General features: G+C 40.9%; 1 protein-coding gene across 1 annotated transcript in view; it reads right to left on the reverse strand.

Annotated features, from left to right (window-relative positions):
- Window positions 1–12223, reverse strand: part of flncb (filamin C, gamma b (actin binding protein 280)) — a 60167-nt gene that overhangs the window by 29757 nt on the left and 18187 nt on the right. The window contains exons 5-16 of the mRNA XM_028451584.1: window positions 9002–9120; window positions 8855–8932; window positions 8445–8607; window positions 8077–8277; window positions 7870–8007; window positions 4241–4367; window positions 3354–3490; window positions 2041–2234; window positions 1686–1799; window positions 1479–1622; window positions 281–404; window positions 44–204 (exon numbers count right to left, since the gene is read on the reverse strand). Of these exons, the coding sequence (XP_028307385.1) occupies window positions 44–204; window positions 281–404; window positions 1479–1622; window positions 1686–1799; window positions 2041–2234; window positions 3354–3490; window positions 4241–4367; window positions 7870–8007; window positions 8077–8277; window positions 8445–8607; window positions 8855–8932; window positions 9002–9120 (1700 nt within the window). The remainder of the gene's footprint in view (window positions 1–43; window positions 205–280; window positions 405–1478; window positions 1623–1685; window positions 1800–2040; window positions 2235–3353; window positions 3491–4240; window positions 4368–7869; window positions 8008–8076; window positions 8278–8444; window positions 8608–8854; window positions 8933–9001; window positions 9121–12223) is intronic.

The raw sequence follows: 12223 nt of genomic DNA on the forward strand, positions 1-12223 counted from the left end.
TGCTATAATGAAGAGACTGGTGCTCACCAAATGACGTTCTCACCTGGTCAGCAAACAGCACCATGATGGTGTACTGGCCAGGCCCTTGGGGGGTGTACTTCACTGTGAATGTGTCATTGTCGTTTTTAATAATGTCAAAGTCAATGTCGGCCTCATCTGGTGCGACTACACCCGGAGCACACTTGATCCCAATGCTGACGTCACCTGGAAGCAAAAATGAATTCTGATATTACTGCCGTCAGAAATGATTAACTGAATCCAACACAACCATGCGGCTCACCCTGTCCCGCTTCACTGCAGTCGACTGTGAAATACGTTGGCTCGTTGGCTTTGAGTCCAGTCTTCTCCACACCAGGACCAAAAACCTTTACCTTCTCTGGATGGCTGCCCTCGCCAACCGTCACCTGACGATGGCAGCCAAAGATATCAGAACAACCAACAAAACACTGAAAGAGGATTCTGTTGGGGCAGACCAGCTTTAACACTGCTGTTAGTGCTGCTGCTGTAGCTTTAGTCTTCTTTAGGTTCATACTGCTGTAGGTTTAGTCTTCTGTTGTTTCTTGCTGCTGTATGTTTAGTCTTCTGTTTGTTCATGCTGCTGTATGTTTACTTTACAGTCAAACATTACTGCTGTAGGTTTATGTCTTTTGAAGACTTAAACCATGAAAGACTGCATAGCAGTCATTGATTTTCACATTTATTTTCAACAATTATTATAGTCAATAAAATGCATGTATATTGAAACAATGTATAATAAACAGTAACTGGCTTAAATTTTGCTTTGTTTTTCACGTTGTGTCAGTCAGATCTGGCAACCCTGCAGCAGAGCAGTATTTGTGCTGCATGTTGATTATTAGCCTACTTGATTCAGATACTTAAGCCTATTATTATCGTCCATCCTGTGTCCGTACCTCGGATTAGTTGTTTAACTGACATGTTTTCAAGATTTGTCATCTTCATTTTCCACAATTATCATTATTAAATGTTCATTCAATGAGGCAACTTATAAAAAATAGTGTATCTCATTTTTTACAACACACAGCAAAATGACTCGCATTCATGCCCAAATACATCGCAAATTGTGATGTGATATCAGTATAATCATGTCCTGTTTAAGCTGCTTCGTTTTCTGTAGGTTTATACTACTTCAGGTTCAGTCTTCTGTAGGTTCACGCTGCTGTAGATTTGGTTTACAGTAGAAACATGTTGTAGGTTTAGTCCTTTTTGTAAGTCCATGTTGGTGTAAGTAGTCTTAAGTACGTTCATGCTGGTGTAGGGTTAGTTTATGATAGGTTCATGCTGCTGGAGGTTCAGGTTACAGTAGGTTCATGCTGCTGGAGGTTTAGTCCTTTGTAGGTTCTTGCTGCTGTTGGTTTAGTCTTCTGTAGGGTCATGCTGCTGTAGGCTTAGTTTTTGTAGGTTCATGCTGCTGTAGGGTTAGCTTTAGCAAGCCTTCTGTGATGTAAGATGTTGGTTACCCTGAAGGGGCTGCTAGCTACGTTGACTTTGGCCCAGGTGATGATGATGGTGTGTTTGACAGGTTTGGAGGGAATGTAAACACAGAAGAAGGAACCGTTTCCATTGTCGTTGACCTGGATGTCAATGGGGAAGCCGTCTACGTCCTGAAAACACAAAAAGTGCTTTTTAACCTCTGGCAGTGTTTGAGGGGTGTAGCGTTGTCTTACCTGAGCGTAAATTTTCAGCTCTCCTTGACCAGCTTTGTCAGCGTCAATGGTGAACTCAGCTGGTTTGTTGACAATGCAACCAAACTCTTCTAGACCAGGACCAAAACATCTCACCTAAGGACGAGATCACATGTTAGCAAAATGCAGATAATTTACAAATAATCATTTAATGTTAATAAGCAGAAGTTAAGCAAAGGGATGTCAGCCTTTTCTTAGAGTAGGCTTACATCTATGGGTCTTTATAATCTGTAACTTTCTTTTCTAAAACTAAAAAAAATTACATTCAATCATGTATTCAATGCAATATCCTACAATAAAAGTAGAAAAACAAATTTCAGGGTAACTTCTCCTGGACCTTCTCAGGAAAGCTGTTTTGAGTAGCAGGGAGAATGTGAGCCATGAATGGACTGTCTTTGATGTCCTCATCATCACAGATGACATGGACAGCGTAGTCACCAGGTTCAGTCGGCCAATATCGAACGTCACATGATCCGTCGCCTTTGTCGTCGCACTCGATCTTGGCCTGTGACGGGCCCTCAATGGAGAAACCTTTACGATACAATAAAAAAAAAAAAAAACAAACAAGAACAATTACGACTTATAAACGAAGGTGCACGTTAGTCCAACGCCTATTTTTAAATCACAATCAACTCAAAATTTGTCACACGTGAGGAAACACCTTACGCCGCCCTTAAAAGGTCAGGTGAACGCCTTTAATCAATATTCACTAAAACAAATTTCACAGTGGACCGAGGGGAAAAAGAGCAAATAAAACAAATTTCATTCAATGCGAGGTTGAGGTATTAATAGTTGAGGTGGACACACGCAGGAGAGCGTAATTTGGTGACAGTGCGCATTATGAATGCCAGAAAGGCGTTGCGTTGCCTTGACTGTGACTGAGGTGAAAAAGAAATGGTCAGACGTAAAAGCAGAGGAGAAAATGTGTATCATTCTCCATAGGCAGAGCGTCTGTTCAACAGGTGGAGGAAAGAGTGCACCGGAGCTCAGCCTCACAGACAAAAAGCTGGAGGATCATTGGGGAAACCCTCTGTGTAATAACAAAGGTTGAGCGGACACAGATGCATTATATGCGCTAAAAGCATGGGATTAAATTGTATTTCGTTGTTTGAAATAAGGCTGCGCGGTTTCCACGGTATGACGGTAGAAATTATATAAATTTAGCCACGGTAGAAATTTGTGCTCTGCCATCATACCTTCGATGGCGTCTTTGCGCCTGCCTCTGTGTGAAAATGGCTGCAAGCACAGTAACAGCGGAGAAGGAGGAATTGGCAAAAAAAAGCGCTACAGCCGTGATTTGACGTGGTTCGGGTTTAAAAACAAGCCTTATATCACCCCCCGATTCATTCCATAACTGGCCAACAGGTGCTTGCGGACTTTGCATTTCCCTGATGACCATACAGGTGAGGCAATAGCAGAAGGATTAAAGGATGCGCTGGTGTCATAGGGCCTCAGGGAAGAATCCCAAGTCTGTATTTCCACCAACAATGACACAAATGTGGTGAAGGCATTGACGCAAAATGACTGGAGAAGACTGCAGTGCTTCGGCCGCAGGCTGTATCTCGCCATTGGTAGGTTAAAGTGTAACATTATACACTATAATTTGCATTTCCAATTTTAAACAGTGTGTGTGTGTGTGCTGTCATTTACCCAGAGTTCCCACTTCACTTCCAATAGCTTCCACCACAAAGTCTGCACTTTTTCCGACCGTTCCAGTCTCCAACCCAGGACCCCAGGCTCTCACCTTCTGAGGTCCTGCCTCCTCGCTCACCATGACCTCGAACGGGCTGAAAAGTAACAGAGGGGTTCGAGTGAGGGAGTGAGAGTATCTAAGGGCTCAATAGAAAACAACCCTTCAGACCTTTATATCTACAATGTTTGCACAAACGTAGCTCCATCTGTAGCTTCCTCTCCTATATGTTAATTGTCTTTCCTCCGCCTGGCCTGCTCTGCCCCTCAGCTGTTCTTCTGGTATTCTTGAGAGAAGACCTCAGCATCTTTAGTATCACCCTCCAGCTTAGCCTGATCTAATGTGTAAGAGACTTTGTGGACACACTATAGAGGGTGTGTTGTTGCATTTAGCATTAACATTAAAAATGTGGACATCAGTCTTTAAAAGTGCTGATTTTATGTTGTAAAATGCCTTGCTTGTGGAGCTTGTGGTTGGTGCGGTATGGGTAAAGTGAAACTGAACAGTGTTGTTTGGTCATCCCCCCTGCCAATTTTCACAGTAAATTCTATCTACATGGACAATACCATCTTCTGCATTGGTCAAGCACCACACCTCCTTGAGCGCAAAAATAAAAATGTTTAACCACTCTGTTGTAAATCCTTATCAACGAACGTCACCCCTATAATATTGGATGTTGGATGGATGTTTCTCTTGTAAATGAATATTGACTATGGGTGACAAAAAACACAAGGTTTTTGGCCTAGTTGCAGAAATTAGAAGTTAACATCCAGATGAACATATCTAAATAGTGATCACAAATGTGATCTGATAGATGTGATCTGATGAGTGTGACATGAGCGCTGACCTGCGAGGGATGTTGTGTCCTCCCCATGTGATAGTGACCAGGTACTGACCCGAGTGGACTGGGTAATAGTTACACTCAAACAAATCGTTGTCCTTCTGTAGCACTTTCACCGGCTCCTCCAGTCGTTCTGTTTCAAACACACATAAACACCCCAATCAAACACACACATTCAACACACTTCTTTAACCCACACATTAAACCTGTCTACATCAAATACACACATCTAACATATGTTGACCTATAGAAATTGGTGGTATTTAGTTAAAGTTCTTCCAATTGTGTAACCCCCAGTTTCCACTGGATGCGGCTCCGCTGCGTTACATCACCGCCGTGCCACCAGAGCTGATAGGTTTCCACTTAAGTCTGTGTTAATTTCCACCAGCTCCGCTGCGATGCGTGTCTGCTCCTTCCCAGCTGCGGCAGGCCGGTGCCCTCCACCAGATATACGCAGGGCTTCTATTTCTCAGCACAGAGCAAATGAAGCTAAACAGGAAATTAAATACGTACTCCGCAACAAAATATCGGGTTACTTTTCAAAATAAAACACTTCAGATTACATTTCAGGTAACTACATCACCATAACATCATATTGTGTAAAAACAAAATCACATTCACTATATTGTTTTCTCTCATACTGTAACTGCAGCAACTTTGATTTAGTTCATGTTTTACTGGTGCATTTTTTTCTCTTCTCTGTTGGCTGTTGCTAAAAAATGTGGCTATGACAAATCCAGAGTCCAACCTTCTTCTACTCCTTCGTTAGGAACACTGACCTGTTTATCTGTTTATTGTTGCGTTTATAACACAGACCTTTAACTGCGTTCTCACGCGATTATATAAATATCGCGAGAACCCCTCTGTCTCGTGATGTCACAGTCGTCCAACCGTTTTGAGTGCACCGTGGCGCACTCAAAACGCAACCGGTGGGGATTACCGTACGGCGGACAGAGTGGCAAAACCGGATCGGTGCCATGGCGCAGCGGAGACATATCCAGTGGAAACCCCCAGTAAAGTGTTCTGGTAAATGACTCTGAACACATTTAGTAAAAACTCTTCTTAAACATCAACAATATGGTTAACTCACTCACTGCCATTGACGTAAATATTTGTCAATTTTGTTTTTCAACAGGGGTTGCTAGAAGACACTGTGGCAGAGTTCTCTCAGGAATATCAGCCTTGTACTATGATGTAGTGACCAACTGGTGCCATGTAGGTGACAGCAGTGCACCTTTGGATGGGAGATTAGTCGTGATGAGCAGAGGTCAGAGGAAGAGGAAAAGAGTTGATCAGGGAGAAAATGGCACAAAGAGAGCCATTGACAGTATCACACTCGAGCAGAGCATGTGTAGACCTAAGTGGACTACTGAGTGTGTTGCGATCGTGAGAAAACAATCAACAAACAGGGCCAAACAGGTCAACTCGGCATGTCGGGAAGAGGAAGAAATTGCGTGTGTGGAAACTGAGGGGAGGGGGAGACTTGGAGGAAGGCCAACATACTGTAAGGGAACCATACAACTCTGACCCAAGATAGCAAAATAATAATAATTTAGCCATCAAAAGCTCAGTCTCAGTGTTGTTTTTGTTGTTTTGTAGAAGGAAACCAATGCTGAGGTGTCCTTAAAGCAAAAAAAAAGATTGCTTCAAAGTCAGTGACTTTTTTCTCAGCTTTTAGCTCAAAAACTGGCATTTTGTGTGAAACTTACCTATATTGAACTGCTGATTATAGATGAATGAATAAATCACTACAGAGTACAAAGTATGTACACCTCTTTGTACATTCCAACTTCAAACACATACTCATTTGGCCATAATTGACAACTCTACTTAAGCTTCCACTATATGAATACTTCTTTCGACGAGCACTGTACAAGTATGTTAAAAAACGTGACTAAAAACTCAGTTTTAACTCTGTCACCGGTGACGTGCTTTGAGTGTGGGCTCGTGCACGCAAGGGGTAGAGGACGAGCAGGGAGACAGGGAGACGTGATTGGTTAATAAAAAACGAACAGTGTTTTTTCATATATAAACGACATTTTCAAAGTCTCAAATTGCCTCAAACTAACGCTGTTTGCAGACGACACAACCATTTGTACAGGTAAAGACACGTTCAGGTAAAGACATTAAAACTCTAATAGAAACGACGAATGGGGAACTATCAAAAATCCAAACATGGCTCAATGTAAATAAACTAGCCCTAAACGTCAGCAAAACAAAATTCATCAGTTTTGGAAATAAAAAAATAATGGAAAACATTACACTGAAACTAGACACAGACATAATTGAACAAGTAAAAGAATATAGAGCACTAGGAGTGTGGATAGATGAGAAACTGACCTGGAAAAAGCACATACAAGTAGTTAAAAACAAAGTTGCCAAAAGCAGCTACATCCTATGGAAATTACAACAAATACTACATACCACATCACTGAAGACAATCTATTCTTCCCTTATTGGGTCACATTTAAATTACTGCTCAGAAATCTGGGGAAACACCTACAAAACGTATCTTGAAACTTTAAAAAAAGCAATTAGAATTCTATATAAAGCACCACACAACGCACACACAAACGAACTTTTTGAAAAGGCCAAATACCTAAAACTGTAAGAAATAATACACTACAACACACAAATTCTCGCATTTAGGGCCTCACTTAAAACACTCCCATATCAAATACAAAAACGTTTCACATACAAACACACTGCTTATGTCCGAAGACATAGTAATGTGTTTATACAAGAAAGGGGTAAATCTAACATTGGAAAATACAGCACTGTAAATAGAGCTATCATCAGCTGGAATAACCTTGATGCAGAGACAAAACAAGCTGCAAACTTGACTAGATATAAAGAAAAAACTCGGAACAAATTCTTACACGAATACGAGATCAACACATCAACGAGATGGAACTTATCAACTGGTCAATTAACACAATCGACTCAATCTTCACGAACAGAAGATCACAACAAGACGAACCAGTGTGTCCAAAAGAGACATTCCCAAGTGGTAAAGAAGATGAACTTTTCTTTTGAACAACGATGGAGAGGAAGAGGAATGAAAAAAGACAACACTGACTACAGAGAATACATCCTACATAAAAAAGGACAAAAAAAAAAAAAAAAAGAAATGAAATTGTGTTCAGAACAACCACAGACTGTTTGACCAGAGAGACAAACTTTGATGTAAATTTTCTGTGAATGCAACCATGTCAGAAATAAACTGAATAAATAAATAAATAAAATAAATAAATTGGTCGAAGTTATTACATGTTTACAGCTGCTACAGATGACAGATTTTCTTTATTTCTTTTTCAGAGCACATAAGATCTTAATTTACGTCAGGACATAAAGACAATTTCAACCAAAAACTTAAAAAGTGTATCTGGAGGAAATTACCTACCCTACCTTGAATAGCATACTTATTGTAATTAGCCACAATAATCATGAAGTAAACATCTTATATTGTGAAAGGCTGAGGTTTAACTTCCTGTTTTTTATGTAATGTTCCATGCAAGTAAAGCAGCAGCAGTACATTTTGTGTACTATTATGTGTTCCAGTATATTAATTTCACAGTAGTTATACATGTTTGCCATTGCATTTATGAGTGCATGTATGTTCGTGTGTGACATACTCGGACCCTTCACAGTCACTCTCAGCTCTCCTCTTCCTCCTCCTTTGGTGTAAATGTTGAAGTCGGCCACTTCCTTCACTCTCAGACCTTTAGGCTGCAAACCTCGACCAGACGCCCGGCAGGAGGTGGGACTACAGGCTGAAAGAGTCAGGGACAACTTTAGAACACACACAAAGAAACACACTCAGACTCTGACATGTGACGTACGCTCTGAGATGTGGACAGTGAAAGGACTTCTGGGAATCTGCTGTCCAGCAAAAGTCACGTAGACTACATGCGCTCCCTCCAAGACAGGGATGTAGGTGCACCTGAAAATACTGTCGCCCTTGTTCTCCAAGACAATCTCGACTGTGTCTCTGCGCCCGTTTGAGTCCACGATGATTACACCTACATCTCCAGCCCCAGCTCCTGGTGGATGAATGGAGAACAGCAAGATCAGTAAACAGTGGTGAAAATCAATGTTCTGATTTCCACCACGGTGTTGTCTTCATTGTAAACAGCCGTTTGGTAACTTTTAAAGTAAATGTTTCATAAAGTCATTGATTTTCAGGCAGTTACCTTTTACTTTTTGTTACCTGCGATGTATATGTCAAAGTATGTTGGTTTGTTGGCAACATTCCCGGTCGGCTGCAGTCCTGGTCCTCGAGCCTGAACCCGGCTTGAGTCGCCTACTGCCTTTGATACATTGACCATGAAGGGACTTCTATCAATGTCCTGCCCAGCAAACAGCACCTTCACCTGGAACATCAGGACAGAAACAGTCAGGAGTCAGGACATATGAAGAGTTGATGAGACCACCACTATCAGCTGGTTTACAGCCATACGGAGACACTAGAAAATCCTGCAGTAATTTTTGCTCATACAGAATAATGATAAACAGCCAAAAGGACAATTATTTGAAAGGTTATTTAAAAAAGAAATAAATAAATATATATATATATATATATATATATATATATATTGTAAATAGAATAAATGTTCTCACCTTATGAAGACCTTCCACTTTAGGCAGATAGACCACAGAGTAGGTTCGGTTTTTGTCATTGTTGGCGATGACTCGAGCCTATTAAGGACATCCAACATTGGAGCTTTTTTCAATCACTCTCTTTTATTACATTCACTGTGGTCTCACCTCTTCTGTGTGTCCCTCTGGGTCCTCCACATAAACAAGAACCTCCCCGAGTCCGGCCTCTACCGTCTCCACCAGAAACTCAGCTGGTTTCATAGCCACATTACCCCGAGGCTCAACACCTGAGAGACGCACCAAAGCATTTATATTGGACTCTCATGAAGAAAACAGCTCTGTAGTGTGTTGTCTGTGTTACACTGAATACACAAAGGTGGAGACTGTGATCATGAGATATCAATGTGAGGAAATGGAATCTGTGAACATCAGCTAAGAGGTGAATCTTTGCCTGGAAACTGCAGGCTGATACCAACACCTGCAGCTGAGACATGAGTGGAATCACTCTGCCGGGCATTACCACCAGCCCTCTGTCTGATAACCACACAGACGTTATTATTGTAAACGTAAACTTTGCAATGTTAAACCAGCACTATTTATGTTATGAACCAAACCTGTATCTCTAGTGACGTCTAGTCCCAAACCGACTTATTTATTGGTATAAATACGACAGCAATTTTGGTACTGGTTTTAGAAACTTACATTGACACCTGACCTGGTTGGTCATAAATTCAATATCAGCAGCAGTAAACAATTCTTTAAGTAATCAATTAATCCATTCATTTTTCAATCGATTAATCATGTGAGAGAATAATCACACGTTTTGCAGTATTTATGCTTCTTGTACTTATTTCACACAAAAAACAGAAGAACCGAACAAATAAAAATTACATGACCTTCCTTCAATAAAAGCCTAATAAGCATCATTGCTTAAATAAACACAACGACAGTGTTTCAATAAACAAAGCATTAATATCCAATTCTATCTATAAATACAAGGAAGGTCTGTGTGCATGTGTGTGGAGCGCATATCTCCCTGACGCAGTGTCTGATCGACCTGAAATGTTGTACACAGCTTGAGCATGGCCTGAGGGTGTGCATCCATTATTTTTGACTTTTTTGGTGATTACGTTTCAAAATGTTTTTTTTTTTCATTTTATTTTTAAATCAACGCGTTAGACCGGAAGCTGGTGAGGAGGCAGCAGCTGTGCTTAAAATGAACAGCGAAACATGCACATTTCTCCGCCAACACAACATTATAAAAGCTAATATTTTCACCACGTGTTTAAAGCCTGATGCGCACCTTACGTAAATAAGGCAAAGCAAAACAAAAGCACGTGGGGAAGCGCGTGAGGCTGTAACATTGCGCGCTCCATTGGCGCCACAGGCAGAATATGAGAAGAATCTGCTGCTCTGTATAAAACAAATCCAGCCACAAAAAGACTAAGTGTGTTCCTTTGTGACAGTCCCAAGCCTGGATAAATGGAGAGGCTACCTTAGGTGTAAAACACGCCTGTTTTCTGTGTCTCTTCTCTATGGTAGTATGTTGGATGTACATGACATGTTTGTGTGTAATTATTTTCCCACTGGGTTTTTTGAGTTTTGCCTTGCTGAAGGAAAGTCTAAGGACGGGAGATGCTCCGGGACATTTATTATCCATTTGCTTAAATGCACACTGTGTAACTTTTGGCCACTAAGGGCGCTAGACTGGTAACTTTCACGCAAGCGCCCCTAGTGGCCACAAGCGCTTCAGCACTGTTGCAAAAATGAACAGTCAGTTGGGCCGCGGCTACAGTGGGCTGGAGTATGGGCTGGAGGAGCAGCCGCTACCGGCGCCCTCTGGAGTCCCGGCGCTCGGCCCGCCTCAAGCCCATAGATTGTAGCCACGGCGTGATCCCAGCCCTGAGAGACAATCCTTATCCCGAAATTACGGATCTGACTTGCCGACTTCCCTTACAAAAGAATCCACATTTAACTGAACTATCACGGCAATTAGTGCACCATTACCACAACACAAAACTACCATATTATGCTCTTTTGGCTGTAAACAGAGAACTCGTTTCAGCTGCCCACAGCAATGGCACCGGGTCGGGAAATGTTTGTATGTTGTGACGTCACGTGGGAACTATATATATCCGAGCCTGTGGTCACGTGACTGCTGTAAAGTGAAACGTTCTCCAGGCATTCTCCAGGTCACGTGACCTGGTGAAAGATAGTCCGACTCTCCAAACTTACATAGTCGGTATTTCAAGAAATGCCCCGCTCGGAGCATTGATACTGTCAAGCGCTGTATATTGGCCTGTATATTGGACTTCTAGTGTTAAAATAACTCATATGGGTCAACTCTTTAGGTCAAAAAGTTCACAGTAAGTCCAGCAAACATTGGTGCAAACTTTATTTATTAATTTATCATACGCATGTCCCATAGAATCACATGCTATTTTACTTTGCACCCAGAGTATGTACACCTCTTTGTACATCTAACCTTCAAACGCATATACACATTTGGCCTACTTAAGCTACCACTATATGAATACATACTCCTGACGGGCACTGTACTAGTTGATGCAAAACAACACTTCAAAGTTCAACAAAAAACAATAACATTTTATATTTTAGGAGGTAACTTAAAAAGTAAGGCAAAATAAATTACATTTTACAACAATTAACACCCTAAATACAAAGCTAAATATTGCTGTTCATTTCTATGCGGTTATTGAAATTGGACTCAATAGTGACACGACGGCTGTTAGGGTAACTGCAGCCATTAGCCAAGCCGGCTTTGGAACACGCATGAACGCAACACAACATATTTGGATCACAAATTGTAGTACATAATGCATCACACAGCATGTTCAAGGCAATAGGGAAATATGTGTGCGAGCATTCTTTTTGGTTTTGAACGGTTCATTATCCATTAGCATTAAAACACTCACAAATCCTGCCCGATGCTCCTTTAATGCATTTTGTTTCCGTTTCTATTGATTATCCTATATCAACATATAAAACATATGAATTTAAAATGTTTAAAATTACAAGAAGGTACAGGTGAATTTGTGTCTGTACTTATGGTCGCTTTAGTTTTATATGGAATTAAAATGAAAATAGTATGGTTTTAGACCCGTATTGACAGGTTTATCTGTCTTAATTAAAAATAAAAGTGTTTTGCAAAGATAAACAATAAACCTGGCCTGTGGTCATTCTTTGATAAGTCCGCTGTGTTTAATAGATCCTCCAGTCGAGCTGCTATGAAATGCTAAAACTGCTTTACATTAAACACACTGCACAGTGCTACCTTTTTGTTCAGCGTATAATGATCCAACATTTAAGTTTTTTCTTTTTCTTTTAAAGTAAACTTTGATTTTTGCCTTTTTCCACCAGATTTTGCAG

Source organism: Gouania willdenowi, chromosome 6 (assembly GCF_900634775.1).
Source record: "Gouania willdenowi chromosome 6, fGouWil2.1, whole genome shotgun sequence".
NCBI lineage: Eukaryota > Metazoa > Chordata > Actinopteri > Blenniiformes > Gobiesocidae > Gouania > Gouania willdenowi.